This window comes from Eublepharis macularius, chromosome 14, assembly GCF_028583425.1.
Source record: "Eublepharis macularius isolate TG4126 chromosome 14, MPM_Emac_v1.0, whole genome shotgun sequence".
NCBI classification, from domain to species: domain Eukaryota; kingdom Metazoa; phylum Chordata; class Lepidosauria; order Squamata; family Eublepharidae; genus Eublepharis; species Eublepharis macularius.
In genome coordinates this window covers 47,429,464-47,454,249 of record NC_072803.1, presented here as the reverse complement: position 1 = coordinate 47,454,249, position 24,786 = coordinate 47,429,464, and the positions used below count along the sequence as shown (strand labels likewise).

The following is a 24,786-nucleotide window of genomic DNA, read 5'->3' as shown; positions in this document are numbered from 1 at the left end:
GGTTGTTATGTATTTTAATTTTGTGTTATAGTGGATTAACACGCCCCTGAGGAGGTGATGTACGAAATCTGAGTCAATAATATCTGGCCCCAGCTTGGGCGTGGGACATTGTATTCCCTTCAGTTTGACCACACAACGCTAGGAGATTAACAAAGTTAAAGAAAACATAAGAAGAAACAGACAAAAACTAATTGCCTCCATCTAATGTACTTTATTGTTCTCCTCCGGAATTATGTCAAGGTTGTAGCAAATGCACACAAGAAGAATTTTGTACTTTTTGTATTGGGATACTGTATATTGTACATGAGATTCGTAATATAAAATGTATTAGCACTTTTGCACTTTAAATTGACTAATAGCCTGCACAGTGTCAAGTGCATTTTTCTCCCGTGAGGGACTCTGTCCCCCCCCTCTTTTTTGCAAGTGACAGAATTGTCCAGCAATGGTCACAAACATCAGATCTTTCTCAGCTGTTCGTTCTTGCTTACAATCCTATCTGTTGTAGAACTTTGCTGACATTCCTAATTAGTGTGACATTGTATCTCCAGAGTGTTGTGTCCTTAATGAGGGATTCTCTAGATAGCTTTGGTTGTAGGGGAGTGCGACAATGATAGACAAAGGCAACATCCATTGGAACATGAACTCTGTCTCCATCGGCCTGGAGAACAGAATGGACAGATGTCTGGACCACTTTCCTTGGATTAACAATCATTTTCCAAGGATTGACCAAATGCTTCCGATCAGGTTCCCGGAAGATGTGCTGCAGAATGTTAACTCCAGGTGTCACTCTCCAAAAGGAAAAGTTGAATGGATCATTAAGAGTGAATACAGTTTTAGGGAAAATGTGGTTCTCAAAGAGGAAAACGGCAGCGCCAGGATGTTGTTCCTGAAGGTTCTGCATCATGGTTTTCCAATTTGCATATTTTATTGGTAGAATAATTTCATCCATATCATTTAGCATTAAATATCTGCTCTTGTACATGTTGCGATAGATGCAGTCATTTAAGGCTGTGATTTGGCCATAGTAGCCAATGTCTTTGGGATCCTTTGAGTAACGCCAACGAGAAGCGGCCTTGAGGTATGAATCAATGGGCCAGGGGATGATCTCAACAACTCCTTCTGCAATATAAAAATCCAGCACTTTTTCCATCAGTGGGCTGCAGCTGTTCTTGTAGATCACCACTCTGCCCACCCCGAGGATTCTATACATCTCCATGCTCTGCACAAACTGCAGGATGTTGTTGTACTCTCCAAACATGGTGGAGATGCAGACTGTGAATTCCACTGGAGAACCTTCAGGTTCACGGTTTTTTATTTCAAAAAGTGGCAGATGATTGATACTCCCATTAGGAGACCAATGTATTGACACATAGTGTGGTTCCCAGTCTTCCGGTTCTGGACAGTGCAAGTCTGTGGCACCATATGGGAAGTCAAATCTATCAGAATGGACATCTATTTCAGCCTTGGAAATGTGTATTTTGTCATTGGATGGGTGGCAGAACCAGCAATAAAGTTCCTTGACATCTTTGTGGTGGACTATTGCAATCACTCGTGTCATTTTGTTCTTTCTGTTGTCAAAGTATGGAGCGATTATAAAAGTTCTGTTATCTTTTAATGGTGTGATGGTGTTATCAGCTGGAATCCCTTGGCAAAGGTTCTTCTTCACCAATGGAATGAAAGGAAGAATTCTTCTCTCGATATAGGAGATCATTATTACAATGATGGCAAGGGAAATAGTGGCCACCAGGTAAAATTTTTTCCTGTGGTGAACCATTTCATACTACCAATGGAAGCAGCTCTGTAGAAGAATAGCAGACAAGAGAACTAGGTGAAAAAACACAACACAGTGTCAAGAGAGTAAATAATGGACTTATATGTCACTGTGCCTTGACAGGTCTATGTGTACTTTGAATCCAGTTTATGTCAACAATGGGGGGGAAAGTATGACTGGAAGTTGGATTAAAAAAAAACTTATGAAGGAAGCTGGGATGGTTTATGTTCTCAGGAAAGGGGACATGGGCATCAATACATAATAAAAAACCAAAGTGGCAGATTATAAAATACTTATGTGGGATGCTAAGCTGGAAAAAACCTCTTCTCACAGCAGTTGAACTAGTATAAAACTAATACACATTTGAAAATTACACAGCCCCACTACAATCTGTTCTTGTGATTACCAACATTTTTTTGAAAAAAAATATTATTACACATGCTATTACAAAACTAATAAAAACAACCCAGAGTAATCACATCCAATCCAAAAGTATTTAAGGTACAACTTTATCCTGAAATTTGCTATTTTGGATAATGAACCACGACCATTTCTCTTCAAATCTATTTGATACATTACCAGCCACATTTTTAGACCTTGCATAATAAGCTAATTTTGTCATTAGAATAATCTTCCACATTCTTTAATGCATTCTTCAATGGATGGTGGCATTGACTCTTTCCAGTTGGCTCCTATACACAGTCTAGCTGCACTAAACAGATTAAGAACCTTCTCCGCAGGTACTGGTTGTTGGGATGGCTATTTAACAGGGGCCTCATGCAGGCAGGCTTGCTTGTGAAGATACCTCGCTGAGGGCCAGCTGGATGCCTGGAGCACTTCTCTTTGATCTGCAGCTAGTGGCCACTGAGATGCAAGCCCTGCCCTCCACCTTGCTTTCTCCTCCCAAAGTACTGGTCGTTGAGATGGCTATTTAACAGGGGCCTCATGCAGAAGGCGTGAGCCTCTTGGCAAGAGCACAAAGGCTCTCAGCTTGTGGTTCTTAGCCTGGGGCACGCAGCTGCGGGACAGACATCGCTTGTACAAGGTGGAGGACCCAAGACCCTAATTATGTATTGCTTCTGGGATGGATGCAAGACCTGTTGGACACTGCTTGCTTAAATATACTATGGTTGTAGCCCTAGACTGTTGTCTGAGTTGAGACCACCAGTATGTTTGATATTTGAATATGTGGTTGAGGAGTGCACACCTGAGCTTTCTTACCTGGTCCAAAATGTCTGGTGAATTTACTATTCAAGTGCAGCTGGTAGAGGTAGGGATGGGACTTACCAAATGCGACCAGTTTCAAGCAACAATGCTTGCTGTTTATCAAACCTCTCTAGCATTCCATCTGCTGACGATGGGGCCACTTCTGCCCCCCTGCACACACACTAATACCAGATCTGTTGGGAACAAGGTTGCATGCATTGCTAGGATATTGCTGGAAGAGGAAATTGATGTGGCTTGCCTAACAGAGACATGGCTGCAGGAAAATGACATGCTGTATCTGTCCAAACTAACTCCCCTCCGGTTATGCAGGCTTACACCAATCTCACTAGGGTAGCCAGGGAGGAGGAGGTTGCTATTATTCAACACGAGTCCTTCAACTTTCACAGACTTCCAGTACAAGCTATAGCTGGTATTGACTGTATGCTCCTGCCTTTGGGAATTAAAAATAGATTGGGTATCCTGCTTGTTTACAGACTGCCCAGCTCCCCAATAAGCACCTTTTATGAGTTGGTGAAGCTGCTAGCGGATATGGTGTTAGCGACACCTAGACTTATTGTTCTAGGGGAATTCAACATCTATGCTGAGCGTTCCAAGTCAGGCCCGGCCCAGGAATTTATAGCTTTCCTGGCAACCCTAGACCTCTCTCAAACAGCGACAGGCTCGACGCATGAAAGAGGCCACACTTTGGACTTACGATTTTGCACTAAGCCTTTGAGAGAGAGTCTTGTTTCAGTGTTGGAGATTAGGCCTGAACTGCGGTCAAACCATCATCTGCTGAAGGCAAAAGTGAATATGGCCCAACACCCCACAAAATGGGAGGTCCAGTTAAAATTATTCGCCCACAAAGGCTCATTGATCCTTCTAGATTCCAAAATGCCTTGGGGGATTTTAGAATTCCAGGTACATGTTCTGTGAAACGCGAAGCTCCTTGAAGCTATTGACACCATTGCCCCTGTCAACCCCTCTGGCCCTTGGGATGGAAGCCAGCCCCATGGTTTACCATGGAGCTGGCTGATTTAAAGAGAGTTGGAAGACATCTAGGAAGATGCTGGTGGAAAACTTGCACAGAAGCTGAAAGAGCATGTTACAGAACCCACCTATAAAGCAAAAATGAAAGCAGAAAAGAAATGTTATTTCTTGGCAACCATTGCATCAGCAAGTTCACAACTATTTAAGGTATCCCAACACCTTCTAAACCCTAAATCTGAACCTTTACATTCTCAAGAACAGATAATTAGCTGTGAGGCCTTTACTAAGATTTTCGCTGATAAAAAACTGAATTATTCAAAAGGGCTTTTTACTCAGATAGGAGGGCTGTATTGTAGGGAGGTGGTCTCAAAGAGATACTTCACTAATGAGTTAGGGACCATAGACTTCACTATTATGTTGCCTTATGTCTTTTCTGTTGCTGTATGTGCTCCTATGTGCTACCTGTGCTTCAAGTAGGAGCCTACTGGGTAGTTCTATGATGTCTAATCTCAGTCCTAGAATTGCTTATGCTCTGTTTTAGCATTTCTTCAACTCTGTATTGGATTCTTGCTAATATTATGTCTTTGTAAACTTGTATTTATTTATCTTATGGCATTGTTTATTGAAATTAGAGATGGGCACGAACAGCAATATGAACAAAAAAAAGCCACGAACAGCCCAATCTGCTGTTTGTCAAGCCAGACAGTCTGGCACCTGCAATCAATTCCCTTGGCAACGTAGGCAGGGATTGTCTGAACTCTGTCTGAACTCCTGCTGTTGCCCTGGAAACCCCAATTTAAGCCCAATTTAGCTTGATAGGCAGCTTCCTTCCAAGTGTGGATCTCCAAATTTGTTACAAGAGAGCAAAGACCATGGGGGAGGGGGGCTCCCAGCTCTGGCTAGTCTTTGCAGACAGTGAAGAGCAAGAGACAGCTGCTGTTGGCATTTTGATAGAGAGACAGGGAGAGTGCATTGGAGCTTGAATTTTCTTTGTGTGTGGTGGGATATGGATCAGGTTCCAGGGCTGCTGCCAGGCTCTGGGGCCAAGCTATTATTTACTATTGGCACCTTTCCTGCTGCCTGCTCAGGTAGGGTTTCTGGGAGTGGTGCGGTAGGGATCTACCCACCCTCAGGTTCCATGGCTGCTGCCAGGCTCTGGGGCCAAGCTATTATTTATTATTGGTACCTTTTCTGGTGCCTGCTCAGGTCAGGTGCAGTAGGGATCTTGACAAAACTTGGATGTTGGCTGGAGGAGAGCCTGCTGGCCCCTATGAACAGCCAACCACGAACATGTTCGTGAGCAGGGTCATGTTCATGGTTGTTCGCGAGTCCCTGTTCATGGATGGCAACGAAAACGAACTTCATGTTCTGGTTTTTTCTGTTCGTGCCCATCTCTAATTGAAATGTCCTTGATATTGACTGTGCTAATCTCACACTATGTAATCAACCTTAAGTCTCAGTGAGAAAGGCAGACTATAAATGACACAAATAAGAAATATCTCTCTCTCTACTAACAGACCTTTCATGTAACATGACAGAATTGTGTTCTGTAGTTAGTAAACAACTGGGTATTTCTTTAATAAGCTCTACAACCATAGACGAAAAAATTTTCATCCAAGCAACTCCCTCCCAAGCATAAAATGACCTTTATTGACTTTATATGCCTCCAACGTTAATCTAGCATGTTAGGTAAATTTTTGATAACTGATAACAACGTAAAGTACTGATAACACTGGGTTTTCATCAAATTTTCTTTCAGATTGATAAAGGTTAATCGGGGTAATGCTTTTCTTCAAATCCACTCCCATTCACCTTGCAAGGTGGCTTGAGCAATATCTTCTCCCCATTTACTTTTAAAATGATCAGGGGAGTTATTCACGCCCAATATCGCTGAACATAAAAAAAGGCAACATTTGAATTGGCTCCTGATTTCACATCTTTAACAGAGTAGACATTACTGGGGGATAATATTTATGTTCATGCTATGAAAAGCTTTGCCTGCCTCTTTCTGCAGATCAACCCACTGTAAACTTAGTTTGGTCAGTTGGCTAGCATATCTGCTTTGCAGAGTGGTTTAATTTGGAAGTGTGATTTTGTTGTCTGCTCTTTGCAAGACATAAAACCAGCAACTGCTTGTCCTAATGTTATTCTTCAGATACAAGAAATGCCACAGTGAATGCGATTATAAGACCCAAAAGCTTGTCAGTTTGAGCTTTATTCCTAAAACAGTTGATTTGTTCTATTTCTATACAATAATGATGAGATCTACAGATAATATAAACTTCCTTTATTGGCTATAAAGTTGATAATTTAAAATAAAACACTTGATTGTTTCCCCTTCTGGACATGAGATCTTGAGAATATAGCAGCATCCTGCTTCTTCACTAACATGAGTATCATTTCACTAAAAACAGAACATGGATTTTTAAATGTTATTAATCTACCAAATAATAGAACTTAGATTCCAAGTTATACACAATGCAGTTCTCATTCATAAAGTAGCAAAGTAAGGGTCTGATTACACATTACGAAAAAGAAAGTTCTACCATATCTTCATAGTTGTATAACTGCTTCACCCTGTTTCTTGTATTTACTGTTCCTAGTGTCTGACTGTTCTGGGTCAGAGTGCTAAAGAATCAGTAAAATTCATTTTCACAGGTTCTTAACAGAAAGATGAATGAATTTATTGTATATGGCCATAGGCCTTCACAATCCAAAACCATTCATTAAAAAAACAGCAAGAATACAAATATAATTACATGCATATAAATAAAATTACTATAAAATGCGTTTTACCTAAAAATGTAAAAATTAAACAACATTAAAATCAAATGGTTTCTAGCAGCTTATAAGACAACAATCTATATCAGATGTTTACTCTCCTGGTTACCACATTTGCCCTTATTTTCCTAGCAGCCAGGGCATAGAGGGCCATCCTATTTGAAATAAAAGGGTCTGATCTGAAAGTATAAAGTTTAGTTTATCAAAATCAGACAAAAGATGGAGACCAGATAAAATATTCGCAAGTGACACAGGTTCTTAACAGGTATTTTTGACAAACTTAAAAGTGAAGTGTTTACTTATGTCAATGAGAGACTAAGTACTGCATTTGAAAATCTTGCTATGAGAAGAAAAAAAACCCCAAAGACCATTTTTGAATCTTTCCTTTTGAAACAAAAGCTCAAATACACCCTATTTCTCTTAATCTGCATATCAATTAAAAGGTAATACTGTGCTTAAAAAGATAATTATATAGTTATTGCTTTAACATTATCAAAAGAAATCAGCTTTACGAAAGTTCCATCTTGTTGTAAAAAAAAAAAGAGGGAGGGAGAGGGAAAAATGGCTTTTTTGAAGTGGAATTGAAAGGCATGTCTGACTGCCCCTATCTTACGGGGGGGGGGGGAGTAAATATGAGTTCCATGTATTAAAAAGATTTTTAAAAATCCAGTCTCTTTCCTTGGAAAACATATTTATTTCGATGTATTGTCGAAGGCTTTCACGGCCGGAGAACGATGGTTGTTGTGGGTTTTCCGGGCTGTATTGCCATGGTCTTGGCATTGTAGTTCCTGATGTTTCACCAGCAGCTGTGGCTGGCATCTTCAGAGGTGTAGCACCAAAAGATAGAGATCTCTCAGTGTCACAGTGTGGAAAAGATGTTGGCAGGTCATTTATATCTACTCAGGAGGGGTGGGGTTGAGCTGAGTCATCCTGTAAGAGTTTCCCAGGGTGTGGAATGCTAATGGCGGGAGGCTTCACTGTATCCTGAGGAGGTTCTTTTGCATATGGATTGGTGCTTGATGTGCTAATCTCTGCAGGGCTATTGTCGGGTGTAGAGTGTTTTGTTATGCAATATAGATTTCAGAGAATATTTTCTTGTTTGATGCCATTATAAGCTGTTCAAATTGTGACAGTTCATATGCTATGTTACCAGAATTATCTGTTGTATTAGATCAAGATGGGTAGCCGTGTTAGTCTGTCTGTAGCAGTAGAAAAGAGCGAGAGTCCAGTAGCACCTATAAGACTAATAAAAAATTGGAGTAAGGTATGAGTTTTCGTGAGTTTGTGGTGGGGTATGAGCTTTCTCTGAAGAAGTGAGCTGTGACTCATGAAAGCTTGTAACCCTACCAGAAATTTTGTTAGTCATATAGGTGCTACTGGACTCCTGCTCTTTTTTGTTGTATTTAAAAGCTTTTGACTTGTAGGTAAGACATACAGTAGACATCTGTTTCACTTCTGAACAAATTTCTTTATATGGTAATACTTTACATCTTTTAATAGAGTCAAGGTGTCTCCCAAGTGTACGCACTTCCCATTTATTGCAAGCTCCTTGTTTAAATACAGATTCATTTTTTTCTCTTGAGTGACTTCTCTAAGCAAGAATGAGTTACAGGAATTTTTTTTAAATGGTAGGTATCTCGAACTGTTAATATGCTAGTAATCAAAGGATTTTCATAGTATTTACCTCTCTCCTGTTCAGGTGTGGAAAAACATATACTAGTACTGAAATACAGTTTTGTTCTATGTTTAAAAGTGTAATATCATTCGAATCTGCAAACCATATAGAAAGTTGAGCCAATCATGAGGTTGCATAATATATAGATCTGGGAAGCTGTACCCCTCCCCGCCAATCCTCTTTTTTATTCTTTCAGATTCTGTTTTCCCCAACCACACAAATTTTAAAATCAATTATTGCCATTCTTTTAAAATGCTTTTAGGAATGGAGCAGGGAATGAGGACTTCTGCTTGGGGGTTATGGCGGTCTGACGTGACCCAGGGAGCTGGATCATCCAAGGTGCTGTTTTTTGGCTGGTGAGGTGCCTCGACCACCCACAGCCCCCTGATTTCAGTGGGAAATCAGGCAGGAATGTTTGTGGCCCTAAGAGTGATTGATGTTGGCGGGTGGGGGGTTCTGAATTAAGGACTCTCCCCCCCAGCCTTGAGATCTCTTCGCTGAAGGGCGGCTAATATCTCTGCAGCAGCTTTTGGAGCCATTTAATTGGCATAGGACCATCGTGCCTCAAGTTCTAGCAACAGACTTAAGTAGAGTTGAACAAAGAAAACAGTGAGTACAACCCAAGAGAAGTTTGAGAAGTAGAGATTACTATCTCCCCTAACGGACTTAATTGTTATGCAAAGGCCAGAAATTAAAGAGTTTAAAAGACAAAGACCTAAAGCGGAGAGTATTTACAACAAAGTAGAGTGTTAAAGTGTGACTTTTAAATTGGGAAAGAGCTAAAAAGAGTGAAAAGGAAGTTTTGTTTTGCATACCTGTGGTCGGGGAGATAGCGATGCGAAGGGGAGGATCGTGGGAAGCAGTGGAAAGCTCGCAAGAAGAGATCTGTCTACCATATCAGTGAGGAACAGATAGAGCAGCAAGAGGCAGGTCAGGAAGAAGTGGAAGGAAAACAATGTGAAGAAGAGGAAGTGGAAAGCCCGCCATTTAGATCATAGAGAGAAGAAGATATGACATCACCACCATAGAAAAAGATCGTCCGACATTTTGAAGCTAGAAAGAAGTGTAAGTCACCATTTTGAATGAGGGCAGACTCATTAACTATACTATAAAGAAAAGACGCCCGACATTTTGGAAAAGGGAAAAAACTTTTTTATTTCATTTGTACCTTTTGGAACCAATTGGACTTAAGCTAAATAAGTGAGCTAAGAGTAACGAAGTGAAAACGGAGTTAAGAAAGAGAGCAGACTCGTGTGGTGCAAAGGTAAGCCCAATGAGTTCGAAAAAAGATAAGGATAAGGACTGGCAAATTGCCTTTGAGAATCTTGATAAAAAAGTAACAGAAGGCAATAAAGAGACTCAAGAAATGGTTAAGCAATTACAACAGAATTTAATGAAGGAAATTAGAGAAGCTATTTAAGCAGAAGTGGCGGAGTGTCAGGTGGGAGGGCGCCCCCTGGCGATGACGGTGGCGGCGAGTCGGAACGGGGCGCCCCGGATGGGTCCGTGCTGGGCCCCCAGTGGGTGGACAGGTGGCCTGGTGGGCGAGCGCCGGTCTGGTCAGCAGAGAGCGTCCCTCTCGAGGCCTCAGATGGGCAGCCACCATCTGGTCTGGCGAGGCCAGCCAGCAATTGGCTCCACCCGGCCAGCCGACCCTTCAACGTCAGGGTTGGCTGGCACAGTCTCTCACGATCCTTCCTCCTTGGCCTGGGGTTGAGCTCTCCTAAATACCTTCCCTCGTTAGGGCCACCCCCACCCCTCCTTTCCGGTGCCCGCCCCCAGTGTCATTCCCACCACCTGGGCTAGGCGCAGCCACATCCTTTGGCCCCACCTGCCCTGGCCCCATTGGCCGTTTTGCCCCTGCTCCCGGCCCTCTTCCTCCTTGCCCCGCTCCTTGCCCCTCTTCCCTCCAATGGCTTGCCCCGGGAGGTGGCCGTGTGGGCCGTCCTTATGCCTGCTGCGCCCACCTCCTCCCTTAGCCTTCTGGGGGCTGTAGGCCTGGCTAGCCCTCTGCGCCAGCGCGGGTGTCCTGCTGTGGCTCGGCCTTCCGGGTGGCCACTCCTCGCCCCTCCCGCGGCTTCGCCGCTCTTCCTGTGGGCACCCTGGCCGCCGGGGCTGAGGGCCCGCCCCTGCCGAAGGTCTCCTTCTTCGTCAGCTGCATGCCGCCCAGCTCCGGCTGGCTGGCAGGCCTTCCCTCCGGGCCGGATGGCGAACCCGCGGTGCGGCTGGCATCCCTCCCGGCGAGACTCCCGGCCGGCTCTGAGGGCTGCAGGTGGGTGTCGGCGGGGGTGAGGGCACCAGCGGGGGTGGGGGTGGCCAAGTCCGAGGGCGCGGTGCCGCCGCCCCTCGGACATGGAGATGAGGAAAGAAATGGATGAGTTAAGAATGGAGCAACAAGTTACACAACAGAAGGTGCAAGATGTAGAAAAGAAGACAGAGGGACTAAAAACAGATATGACGTGCGTTTGTGATAAAATGGTGATGATGGAATGTAAAGCAACGGAAAAACAACTGCGTTTTAGGGGCATTCCGGAGAAAATGGGTGGATCAGCCCTGAAGCAAATTACAGAAATAATAGCAGAATTCCTGGACCAAAAGGAAGACGAGGTGATGGCGCATTTGGATATAGCGTATAGAGTTAATTCAAAGTATGCGCAGCAAAAAGATTTGCCGAGAGATATAATTGTCCAGTTAACTACAAAGAGAATGAAAGAAGAAATTATTAGAAAGCATTTTGAGTCCCCACTGGAGATTGATGGGACACGGATCCGGATAATGAAAGAAGTACCGGGGAAAGTGTTACAGGAGCGGAAAAAATATAGAGATTTGACGCAGAAATTGAAGACAGCAGATATTAGGTATAGATGGGAGCTACCTGAAGGTTTGAGTTTTGAATTTCAATCTGCGAGACACGTGATCAAGACAAAATATGCAATGGATGTGTTTTTGATGGACAATGAAAAGGACTTTCCCAGTACAAGTAAATCTTAAATATGGAGTACAAATTATTATCGTGGAATGTTAATGGACTTAATTCTCCCTATAAATGAAAAGCAATAACTCATTGGTTGGCCAAACAAAAATGTAATTTGATTTGTTTACAAGAAACCCATATAAGAGATCAGGATGTGAAATATTTATTAAACAAGAAATTGGGAAAACAGTTTATTTCGGCAACAAAGCAAAAAAAGAGGGGAATTGTGATTTATATTAAAGAATTGCCTCCTAAGTTTATAGCCTGTGATAAAGAAGGTAGATAGCTGGCAGTAGAATTTCAGTATAATGCTAAGAGGGCGCTGATACTGGGAATTTATGCACCAAATGGATCAAAAGAGCAATTTTTTAAGGATTTAATGTGTCAAATGGAACAATGGACTTACGAACAAATAATTTTAACAGGGGACTTGAATGGCGTTGTGGATTTACAAATGGACAAAAGAACTGTTATGACTAAAACTAAAATGGGGAAATTGCCAGTGTCTTTTTTCGAAATACAAAAGCAAGAAAATCTGGAAGATGTTTGGAAATATAATCCCAAAGCTAAACAGTATACCCTTTTCTCAGCAAGCCACCAATCGTTTTCAAGAATTGATATGGTCTGGGCATCTAAAGAACTGTCGGTATGTACAAAGGAAATAGAAATTTTGCCAAGAATCAGTTCAGACCATAATCCTATGATGTGGAGATTTGGAATGAAAAGTAAAAAACGGAGGTGGAGAATTAATGAAGATCTTTGGGGAGATTTAAAAAATGTTGATATACTTAAAAGAGAGATGAAAGGTTTCATACAAGATAATGTGGATAAAGGAGTTTCGATATATAAAGTCTGGGATGCGTATAAAGCAGTAATTCGAGGAGTTTTGATGGATTTAAATGGGAGAGACAAGAAAAATAAAGAGATGAAATTTAAAGAAATTCAAGGGAAAACACTGCAAATAGAACAGCAATTGAATAAAAGACCAGGTAAAAAGAAATTGCTATATGAGATCAAAATATTACAGGAACAGATAAAAATAATGGAAAATAAAGAGGTGGAATGGGAATTGAAAAGATTGAAACAAAAGTCATTTGAAGGAGCTAATAAACCATGAAAATATTTAGCATGGCAATTGAAAAAGAAAAGAGAGAAAAGAACAATAAGCAAAATAAATGAGGATGGAAAAGAGTTATATGACCGAAGTTTAATTGAAAGAGCATTCTATAAATATTATGCAAAACTATATCAGAAAAAGCCAGTGGATTGTAAAAAAATAAAGGAGTATTTTGATAAATTGAATATACCAAATGTGTCTTTGAAATTGAAAGAGAAGTTGAATGCTGAAATTACAACAATGGAAATTTTGGAAGCAATACAAACTACTAAAGTGGGCAAGGCACCAGGACCGGATGGACTTACAGCAAAATTTTATAAGGTAATGGCTGAAGACTTAAAGCAGTTGATGCAGAAAGTAATGAATGCAATATTGGAAGGACAAGAGATACCAGATACATGGAATGATGCTAATATTACATTGATACCAAAAGAAACTTTGGATTTAAGTAATGTTAAAAATTACAGACCGATATCATTAACTAATAATGACTACAAGATTTTTGCAAAGATATTGGTGGAAAGACTTAAATTATGGTTGGTGGAATTTATAGCAGAGGAACAAGCTGGGTTCTTGCCTGATCGACAAATTAAAGACAATTTGAGAGTAGTATTGAATGCTATTGAATATTATGATAAAAATCCAGGGAAACAAGTTTGCTTTTTATTTGTGGATGCGGAAAAAGCATTTGATAATTTGAATTGGGATTTTATGTTTGCAACGATGGAAAAATGAAGATGGGAGAGAAATTTATACAAGCAATAAAAGCAATCTATAAAAATCAAACTGCTAATATTGTTAACTCTGAGACAACAAAAAAAATGGAAATAAGAAAAGGAACAAGACAAGGATGTCCACTATCCCCACTATTGTTTGTAATGGTACTGGAAGTTCTGCTCAGACAAATACGAGAAGATGAAATGATAAAAGGTCTGAGAACGAAAGGGTTCTCATATAAAGTTCGAGCCTTTGCAGATGATGTGATGGTTATAGTAGAAGACCCTATCCAGAATATGCCAAGACTAATGGAACGAATAAAAGAGTTTGGAGTCCTAGCAGGATTTTATATAAATAAAGAAAAGTCCAAAATATTATGTAAAAATATGACTAAACAACAGCAGCAAGAATTGGTGGATTGTATAGAATGTGAAGTAGTTCATAAAGTTAAATATTTAGGTATAGAGGTGACAGCTAAAAATATTGATTTGCTAAAGAATAACTATGATAAATTATGGCAAAAAATAGACAAGGATACGGTGAAATGGAATAAGATGAATCTGTCATGGTTGGGGCGTATTGCCGTGATTAAGATGAATGTACTTCCAAGGATAATGTTTCTACTACAAACAATACCAATTGTTAAAGACAATAAGCAATTTGAAAAATGGCAAAGGAAGATTTTGAAATTTGTTTGGGCTGGGAAAAAACCTAGAGTGAAAATGAAGGTAATGTTTGATGCTAGAGAAAGAGGTGGACTGCAGTTACCGAACTTAAAAACTATACCATGAAGCTATATGTTTGGTCTGGTTGAGGGAATGGATGGTGTTGAAAAATCATAAACTCTTGGCTTTAGAAGGATATAATAAACTCTTTGGATGGCATGCATACTTATGGTATGATAAGGTGAAAGCAGATGGTATGTTTTTACATCATTTTGTAAGAAGAAGCTTATTTGTGGTATGGACAAAATATAAGAAATATTTGGAGGAGAAAACCCCAATGTGGATTATACCTGCAGAAGTCGTGAATCCAAAAACGGAATATGAGGGGGAAGAGTGGCTGATGTATAAAGAAATTCTTGAAATTAGTCAGAATGTGTATGTTCTTAAAAAGAATGACGAATTGCCATTTCAATACAGTTGGTTCCAATATAGACAAATAAAAGACTTGTATGATGTGGATCGTAGAAAAGTAGGTTTTAGGATGGTAAACTCAGAATTAAAAGAATGTATATAAAATGATGTATAGATGGTATCTAACGCCAAAGAAATTAGTCAACGGTAATAGCCAAATGTTAGATAAATGTTGGAAATGCAAGAAACATGAAGGTTCATTTTATCATAAGTGGTGGACTTGTGAAAAAGCTAAACAGTTCTGGGGGGAAATTATAGAGGTTATGTCCGATGTTTTACAGAAAAATGTGATTAGAACCCCAGAATTGTTGTTATTATGTATGAACCTAGAAGTGTTTGACAAAATGGATAGAGTAATGGTGTTTTATATGATTACTGTGGCTAGAATGTGTTATCCTCAACTATGGAAGACTCAAGAGATACCATCAGTAGAAGATTGGATTTTGAAAATATTGAACATGGCAGAAATGGACAAGCTAACGAGGAAATGGAAAGAACAAGATGCATTGGAATATGCTTTGAGTTGGGAGAAACTTAAGAATTACGTGGGAAAAAAGTGGGACATGAAGGGTAAAATGTGGTCTTTGGATAGCTGTTAAGAGGGGAAGATAGATCTTTACTTGATATTAGTTAGAGATTGAATTATGATATTGTATAGTTAAGAGTGATATAGTATATTTTATAGTAATGTGGAAATCTAAATAAGAGATGTATTTCAAAATTAGCAGATATGGATGTATACTATATATATCTAGTATATAGTGCCCGGTCCCGCCCCTTGCTGCTCCAGCCTACAAAGGTTGTTGTAGCCTGCACTGCTGCTGCTGCCAAGGGAGCTGCTTCCATCAAGGGCTGGGCTTTCCATCTGCCCGGCCCCGCCCCTTGTTGCTCCAGCCTACAAAGGTTGTTGTAGCCTGAACTGCTGCCGCTGCCGCTGCCGCTGCCGCTGCCAAGGGAGCTGCTTCCATCAAGGGCTGGGCTTTCCATCTGCCCGGCCCCGCCCCTTGTTGCTCCAGCCTACAAAGGTTGTTGTAGCCTGCACTGCTGCTGCTGCCGCTGCCGCTGCCAAGGGAGCTGCTTCCATCAAGGGCTGGGCTTTCCATCTTCCCGGCCCTGCCCCTTGCTGCTCCAGCCTACAAAGGTTGTTGTAGCCTGCACTGCTGCTGCCGCCGCTGCCAAGGGAGCTGCTTCCATCAAGGGCTGGGCTTTCCATCTGCCCGGCCCCGCCCCTTGTTGCTCCAGCCTACAAAGGTTGTTGTAGCCTGCACTGCTGCCGCTGCCGCTGCCGCTGCCGCTGCCGCTGCCAAGGGAGCTGCTTCCATCAAGGGCTGGGCTTTCCATCTGCCCGGCCCCGCCCCTTGTTGCTCCAGCCTACAAAGGTTGTTGTAACCTGCACTGCTGCCGCTGCCGCTGCCAAGGGAGCTGCTTCCATCAAGGGCTGGGCTTTCCATCTGCCCAGCCCCGCCCCTTGCTGCTCCAGCCTACAAAGGTTGTTGTAGCCTGCACTGCTGCTGCTGCCGCTGCCAAGGGAGCTGTTTCCATCAAGGGCTGGGCTTTCCATCTGCCCGGCCCCGCCCCTTGTTGCTCCAGCCTACAAAGGTTGTTGTAGCCTGCACTGCTGCCGCTGCCGCTGCCAAGGGAGCTGCTTCCATCAAGGGCTGGGCTTTCCATCTGCCCAGCCCCGCCCCTTGCTGCTCCATCCTACAAAGGTTGTTGTAGCCTGCACTGCTGCTGCTGCCGCTGCCAAGGGAGCTGTTTCCATCAAGGGCTGGGCTTTCCATCTGCCCGGCCCCGCCCCTTGTTGCTCCAGCTTACAAAGGTTGTTGTAGCCTGCACTGCTGCCGCTGCCGCTGCCGCTGCCAAGGGAACTGCTTCCATCAAGGGCTGGGCTTTCCATCTTCCCGGCCCCGCCCCTTGCTGCTCCAGCCTACAAAGGATGTTGTAGCCTGCACTGCTGCTGTTGCCACTGCCAAGGGAGCTGCTTCCATCAAGGGCTGGGCTTTCCATCTGCCCGGCCCAGCCCCTTGCTGCTCCAGCCTGTAAGACTGCTACTAGGGGACTGCTCGCCTTGTTACTGTTTATTGTTTTTATACTATGTGTGTTAGTTATTGTAGTCTATGTTGTTAATTTGGTAGGGTATTGGGGTTTTGTGTATGTTTGATAGCTTAGTCTGTGATAGTGGTGGGCTGTTGATTTTGTGAGGGTGGTGGGTTAGCACTATGATTATTGGTGAGGAGGCCGGCTTGGGGTCGGGGATCCCAGTGATCCAGGGACGCGGGAGGTATGGTGGTGGGAGCAGATTATGGAAGCGAAGGGCATTGAGACATGGTAGGGCTCGGTGCCCTTCCAATCTGCGTCCCATCCCAAGATATACCTGTTGTGGGGCTAGGATATTAAACCACTCTCCGACACTGGCGCTGTGCAATGCCAGGTCCATAAATAATAAGACCAAAATGCTGCAATGCAGCATTGAATGTGGACCTGGCTTGCGTGACCGAGACCTGGGTGAGGGAGGGCGAGACGGTCGCTTTGAAAGAACTAGCCCCCCCAGGTTATACGGTCCTCCACCAGTTCCGGACAAGTGGTTGGGGGGGGGAGGCGTGGCTTTGCTCATTCGGGAGTCTTTCTCCTTCAGACCACTCCCCACCCCAAAACCACTCCCCACCCCAAAAATTACTGGCATTGATTGTGTGGGCCAAGCATTGGACGCCGAGGAGAGGTTGGCAATATGCGTGGTGTACCGACCACCTACTGCACCTGCATCTTCCCTGTCTGGTCTCTTGGAGGCAGTAGCCAGCTGGGCCTTGGAATTCCCGAAACTTTTGGTTCTCGGGGATTTCAACGTCCATGCTGACGACGATGCCTCCATGCAGGCCATTGACCTGGTGTCCTCCATGGCGGCCCTAGGACTCTCCCAGTTTGTTTCGGCTTCCACGCATTAAGCAGGTCACACGCTGGATTTGATTTTGGGGGCAGGGATGATGGTGGTCCTGGATGCCTATGATGCAGTGCTATGGTCAGATCACTTTGTTCTGAAGGCTCGTCTGAGCATGCCGCTCCTTTCCCGGGTGGGCGGTGAGCGGATTTACGCTCGCCCGTGGAGGCTTATGGATCCAATTGGTTTCTAGGTGGCTCTGCGGGATCCGATGCCCCCTGGCAGTATGTTAGATGAGCTGGTGGATGATTGGCATGGCCGTCTTTCCGAAGCCATCGACGCTATTGCCCCCTGCCGTCCTCTCCGAGCCTGCAAACGGGTAGCTCCTTGGTTTACCGAGGAGCTTCACCAGATGAAGCGGTCTCTGAGACGACTAGAGCGAGTGTGGAGGTGGGGGCGCGACGAAGAGGCAAGAACATCTTATAGGACGTTTATGAAAGCCTATGAGGTGGCAGTGAAAGCAGCAAAGAGGGATTTCTTTGCTGCTTCCATTGCGTCTGCTAGCTCATACCCGGCTCAATTATTTTGAACAGTTCGGCCCTTGGTCTCCCTCTCTCAGGGAGACCACCAAATTCTTAATTCAACTATTGGCTGCGAGGCTTTTGCGAGCTATTTTGCGGGCAAAATCTTGTCCCTTCGCCGTGGCCTGCCACCCACTGTTGATACAGTAAGGGAACTGGAGACCCCTTGGCCATCTTCTGGGTCCGTATTAGACCATTTCAGGCTGCTCTCTCAGGACAATGTTGACAGGATCCTGCAGGGGATGAGGCCAACCACCTGTCCTCTGGACCCCTACCCATCCTGGCTGGTGAAGGCCAGCTCGGAGGGGCTACGGGACCATTTGGAGGCCATTGTTAACATCTTCCTGAGCTCTGGAGTTTTTCCAGGAGCGTTAAAAGAGACGGTAGTGCTGCCCCTCCTGAAAAAAACATCTTTGGACCCCACCAACCCGTCCAGTTACCGCCCAGTGTCGAACTTCCCATTCCTGGGCAAGGTGATTGAGCGGGCGGTGGCGGTACAACTGCAGGAATTCCTGAATGATGCTCTAGTCCTGGACCCATTCCAGTCTGGCTTCCATCCTGGCCATGGGACGGAGACAGCCTTGGCTGCCCTCACAGATGACCTTCGCAGGCATCTGGATCGAGGCGGGTCAGCGCTGCTTTTGTTACTTGATCTCACAGCAGCGTTTGACACGGTTGACTATGATTTGTTGGCCAGCCGCCTTGCCGACATGGGGATTAGGGGGACAGCCTTACAGGGGCTGGTCTCCTTTCTCCAGGGTCGGGGACAGAGGGTGGCGCTCGGGGGAGAGCTATCGCCCCGTCACCCTTTGGTGTGCAGGGTTCCCCAAGGGGCGATACTCTCCCCGATGTTATTTAACATCTATATGCGCCCCCTCACCTAGTTGGTGCGGAGGTTTGAGCTGGATTGTCATCAATACGCGGATGACACCCAACTTTTTCTGTTGATGGACAGCCGGCCAGACACGGCCCCAGACAATCTGGCCAGAGCTTTGGAGGCTGTGATGGCATAGTTGAAACACAGCAGGCTGAAATTGAACCCAGTGAAGACGGAGGTCCTGCAGCTGGGACGGGGGCTGCCAGATGTTGGGATCCAGCTCCCTGCCCTGGATGGGACACCACTGGCAACTTTGCCAGTGGTAAAGAGTCTGGGTGTGCTCCTGGATGCCTCCCTATCGATGGAAGCTCAGGTCACAGCAGTTGCCAAGTCTGCATTTTTCCATCTTCGTCAGATCAGGCAAGTTGCCCCCTACCTGACACCCCAGGACCTGGCTACAGTGATCCATGCAACGGTCACTTCCAGGCTAGATTACTGTAACTCACTCTACGCTGGGCTACCCCTGGGCCTGATCCGGAAACTACAACTGGTCCAGAATGCGGCGGCACGGGTCCTGACTGGTATACCTTACCAGTCACACATCACACCTGTCCTGCGCCAGCTGCACTGGCTTCCAGTTGAATTCCGAATCAGGTTCAAAGTGTTGGTTCTTACCTTTAAAGCCCTGAGCGGGTTGGGACCAGCATATCTTCGGGACCGCCTCTCCCTGTACGTTTCCCAGAGATCGCTTCAATCAGCGAATAAATATTTACTTGTGGTCCCTGGCCCTAAGGAAGCCCGCCTCGCTTCAACCAGGGCCAGGGCCTTTTCAGTCCTGGCCCCAGCCTGGTGGAATGCTCTGTCAATGGAAACCCGGGCCCAGTGGTACATATTATCGTTCCGCCGGGCCTGTAAGACAGAGCTGTTTCGCCAGGCATTCAGTGATTGAAGGGGGCGGTGCCATGTCGACCTCCCACCTTTGGGGTGGGGGAGGGTCCTCCCCACCACTGCACTTTGTTAATTTGTTTTATTGTTTGTATATTGATTTTAGTTCTTGTTTTTATCGATTTTAACTGTTTACCGCCCAGAACCCCTGGGGATAGGCGGTATATAAATTGAAATATAAATATAAATAAATAAATATATATTATAATATAGAAATAGGTGTTAATAAAATAGGAGATAGGGAAGTAGTATATATAAGGGGAATGGAAAACTGTTGGAAGTCAACTGAAAAGGGGGGGGATGGGTGGGATTATTATAATGTGATGGATATTGAAGTTATGTATTATGATTGGTGTATTTTGACCCATCCAATAAAAATTCTTTAAAAAAAAAAAAAGGAATGGGGCAGGGAATATTAAACAACCTTGTCCATGTTTTAGGCAAATGTGCTGGCTGGATTTTCTCCAACTCACCTTGGCCGTTCCCACATGGCTTACCTGAACCCGGAACGCTGCACAGCATGCCAGAAAAAACGCAGAAGATCGCGTTTTCTTGCGCGAGTTTTGCGCGAAGTTGCGCAACATCGCACAAAACTCGTGAGAGAAAACGCGATCTTTCCGCGTTTTTTTTGGCATGCTGCGCAGCATTCCGGGTTCAGGTAAGCCGTGTGGGAACGGCCCTTGTCTTTGGAAAGCAAAACAACTCTTTGGAAGAAGCAAACAGCCACACCTTGAATGTACGTTTGGGAGAGCATGCGAGCTCCAGGGAAATATGTTACAGTCAATGAACATTCTCTAGTTAACAATGCAAATCAGCTCACCCTTCACGCTGATAAATTGCTCTATTCATTCACACCCTCCAGCTCTCTCTCTCGCTCGCGCTCGCGCTCGCTCTCGCTCGCGCTCTCTCTCTCTCTCTCTCTCTCTCTCTCTCTCTCTCTCTCTCTCTCTCTCTGTTTGTGTGTATGTAGGGCTGGCAGTATTTGAACCAACCCTTATACCTCTCTCCACTGGCATTTTATATGCAGCAAAAAGGTGTTAATCTTTATATCCATACACTGAAAAGAATTACCCAATTTCTGTGTAATAAACTAAAGAGAAAAGATAAGTTCTGTTCTGCCAGTAGCCAGCCATATGGAATCAAGGTTGCTGTTACAGACGGAAGAGAAGGGCATGGCATCTTCAAGGGGCCCAAGCTGTGCATTATAGTGCAGTTCCATGATGCGTGTGGGGTGTGTTTTAGATCAGGGCCAAAAGGATGGGGGGGGGGGTATTCTTTCCAGATGCATCGAACGAAGAGAGCTGTGGCTCTTGAAAGCTTATGCTACAATAAAGTTGATTTGTCTTAAAGGTGCTACTGGACTCTTTGCTATTTTAAAACAATTCAGATAATTCAACTAGTGCAAAATACAGCAGCACATTTATTAATTGGAACTATTATATTTATTCTGCTCAGGTTGCTGGACTGTTTCTGAGTTGAATTCAAGTTGCTGACTATTGCCTTTAAAGACATTTGTGGCCTAGGTCCCACATAGCAGCAGGGCTGCCTCTCCCACTATTCTGTCATTTTTTATATTTCCTCATACCGGCATCTCTTGGTCATTCCCTCCCATAGGGCTGGCCAGTGCATCGTTAAGAATATTGTCAGTTATTACTCCTACTTTGTGGAATAGCCTTCTTGAAGAAGTCAGGAAAGCCCCCATCTAGCTGAATTTTTTCACACTATGTAAGGTGGAATTATTGAGAAGGGCTTTGGTACCAAGTTAACACCCAAATTATTCCGTAGTTTTATCTACCTGTTAGTATTTTGTGGGACTTAATTGTATGTTGTTTTATTATCATTGTAGGCTGCCCTGAGCCCATTCCTTAGAGATTAAAATTAAAGATTGAAAGAATGTATAAATAAATAAATATTTTATTTACAAATTTTGTGATTGAACAATAAAATTAATAGTTTGTTAAATCCTCAAATTGCTGTCACCAACAAATACTCTTACACTTGGCATAAGGAACTTTAATCCTCCACCCTCTAAACAGCCACCAGTAATTGTTGAAGGCTGGCCAACATGTATACCTATCTTAGAGGGAACTTAACTAATAGGATTAGGTAAAGTTCACAGTCAGTGAATACTTCAGTTTTGTATACTCACACAGGTTCACCACTCCCTTACTTCAGCATCAAACAATATGCCATTTCCCTGGTGGTAGCAGGCAACCTCTCCCTGCCCCCCCCCCGCCACAGTCCACCACCCTTGGTAATTTTAGCAGTGGGAGAAAAAATGGGGGGGGGGGTGTCATCTATGGTGATGATGTAGGGCTCTTCCCAATATCTATAGTCTTAACCATAGAGATTGGAGAAAATCCTAGAGTGTTGCCTGGAAGTAATGTCATGACCAGCAACCCCTCCACTTGGAAGTGTATCACTAACAGATGATGACCTAGGAATTTTCCCAATCTCTGTGGTCTTTACCATTTTCCCAATCTCTGTGGTCTTTGCCATAAACATGGGGGTGTTCCTAGAGGTCCATGGAAGAAGTAACATCCCACAATCTCCAACCTCCCCAAGTGCCACCCCAAAATATCCTGGCATTTGGCAGAGTGGGGCTGGCCATCCTAGCAATACGTGTAAACATAACTCTCAGAGCTCAAAGATGACTTGCTATTGCCTGACCTAACCTCTAGCATCTTGTTGATGTCTTCAGCAAAAGAAACCTGCTGCCAATTAACTTGCTGGTCAGTTCAAATCAATTTAGCACCCCACCCATCTCTGTTTGTCCCCCCTGTCCCCTGTGGCTCCTTGGGTTATCAGGTCACAGTACACAATGGCAGTGGAAGCTGCAGCTGACAGCATTCCCTTCTCGGGGATGAAACTCTTAGACCAGGGATAGTGAGTGGCTTGGGAGCCACCTGTGGCTCTTTGCCATGTTCCCTGTGGATCTTCTGAGTGCTGCTCCACATGGCACTGGCCCAACACATGTTCATCTGACTTTGCTGCAAAAGCTAACGGGGGATGCTTCCACGTGGAAGTTTTTCTCTGCCATGGTTTCCAAACTGGATCACTTAAAAAAAAACCTTGTATCTATACAACATTGTGCTGTAATGGTCCAGTTTCCTGCTTTTCCCTATTCTCAACACACTTTTTCCCAAACCTATTTTACTCCAATCTTTTTGGAAAGAATGCAGTCAAGATATATTGTCAAAGGCTTCCAGTCCTGAAAAACACCAGACTAACAAAATACCTGACATCTTACAATAGCCCTACAGATAAGATCAGCATATCAACCACTAATCCATATGCAAAAGAACCTCTTCAGGATACAGTGAAGCTTCCCCCCATTAGCATGCAAAACCTGGGAAACTCTTACAGGATGACTCAGCCCAAACCCACCTTCCTGAGTAGATATAAATGACCTGCCAACATCTTTTCCACACTGTGACACTGAGAAATCTCTGTCTTTCAGTGCTACACCTCTGAAGATGCCAGTCACAGCTGCTGGCGAAACGGCAGGAACTACAATGCCAAGACCACGGCCATACAGCCCGGAAAATCTGCAACAACTAATGCAGTCAAGCTTCCCAAATTCAAGTCCTATAAATAGTAAATTTTTGCTAATTGTGCATATTAAGCATTTTAATTATTGCATTACCTATCAGTTGCTTTGCATTTCCTCCTCCTAATTACCACCAAAATATTTACAGAAAACATACCTTGATTGATCTTTTGCTCAGGCCAGGATTTGTCTCAGTCTCCCTTTTGAGGCAACATCAAACTTTGTCGTAACAAGAAAATGACAAAGCAGGCACTGCCCTTCAGTCTCTGGTGTTGTTGATCCAGATTTACTTCCTTCTGCACTTAATAAACAACAGTCAGATGTACAAGAGACGAAATTTCTTTTTCTGGTCAGTCATGTAGTTAAACATTTAACCCTTTCTATCTATATAGTAGTGTAAAATCCCAAAATAAATACCTTGTTCTACTTAATTGCCCTTGGCTTACAGAGGAGTTCCTTGTGAAAAGCTAGCACAGGCAACAGGTTCTTCTTGTTTGCTTTTCTTTCTCCAGTTTTGAGCCCTTGACAAGTACTAAACATTCATGCATACCTTAGCGTGTAGTGTTCCACTTGGGTAGAAATGGAAACACTTGTGTCTCTAATGAAACTGAACATTGTGAAATTTCACAATTAAACTCTTGGAAACTGTGATTGCTGAGAAGCCCAGCAATGAAACATAAAAACAACATTTATTGGAATATGAATGTTGTTTCCATATGACTGGAGAGTTGTGTATGGACTGCTGGACCACTTTCTTTGGATTAACAATCATTTTCTGGAGATTCGTTTTCGTTTTCGCGGCCATGTCGGACGCTCTTCTTGGCAGGTCCAGGAAGAAGCGGCCGAGCCGCCTGGCCGGGCGGCTGATCTGCAAAGGTTAGCCCCCAGACTCTCAGGCAGGGAGTCTGAGTCCGGGGCGCGGCGGGAAGAGCCCTCTGACAGATCGAGGCAGGGGGTAAATTGCCCGTAAGTCCCTATGGAGGCTGGCAGACGAGCGCGGCACCCAGTGTGCTGCCGGGCCATGGAAAACGGCAAGGAACAGGATTAGGCGAAAGCCTGCAAGTAAGCGAATCCCTTCTGTTACTACAAGCATAAGTGAGGAGTGGTGGGGTCTGAAGGCTAGAAGACTCGGATTTTTCCCCCCTCGTAGAGGCTCGGAAGACTGGTGGTTCCCCCCCCCCTAAAATGGCAGCGAAAAAGCAGAGCCCTGCTCTTGGCAAGTCAGTTACGGCGGCCTTGCAGAGGGGCGAGACGCTTGCGGAACTGGTTAAAAGAGCGGTTATGGAAGCCATAAAACCCTTTGTTGACAAGCTGAATGAAACAGATCAAAGGGTGGGCTTAATTGAAAGCGATGTGAAAGCCATTAAAGAAGCAGCGGGGGGGGGCAGAGAAGTCTGCCCGGGAAAGTGCGTCACTTATGAGAGCAACGAACAGGGAGCTGAAGCTGGTGGAAAACCAGCTGATCGGACTGCAAGTGGAGCGAACACAGACCATTTTGCGTCTCCAGAACGTTAAAGAGGAGGAAAACGAGGATTTGTGGGATCTCGCCTCGGAACTTTTAGCGACACCCGCGAGGGCAACTAAAGAAGAAGTGAAAAGCGCCATTTTGGGAGTCCGTCGGGCATCTTCAAAATATGCAATGAAGCGGCAG

General features: G+C 44.2%; 1 protein-coding gene across 1 annotated transcript; it reads right to left on the bottom strand.

The window, feature by feature from the left end:
- Positions 1 to 220: 220 nt before the first annotated feature.
- Positions 221 to 23,414, bottom strand: LOC129342391 (beta-1,4-galactosyltransferase galt-1-like). The gene is made up of 2 exons (XM_054998120.1): positions 23,293 to 23,414; positions 221 to 1,798 (listed from the first exon to the last, which is right to left on the bottom strand). Exon 2 carries the CDS (start codon positions 1,772 to 1,774, stop codon positions 485 to 487), a length of 1,290 nt encoding a protein of 429 aa, XP_054854095.1. The 5' UTR covers positions 1,775 to 1,798; positions 23,293 to 23,414; the 3' UTR covers positions 221 to 484.
- Between the last annotated feature and the right edge of the window lie 1,372 nt (positions 23,415 to 24,786).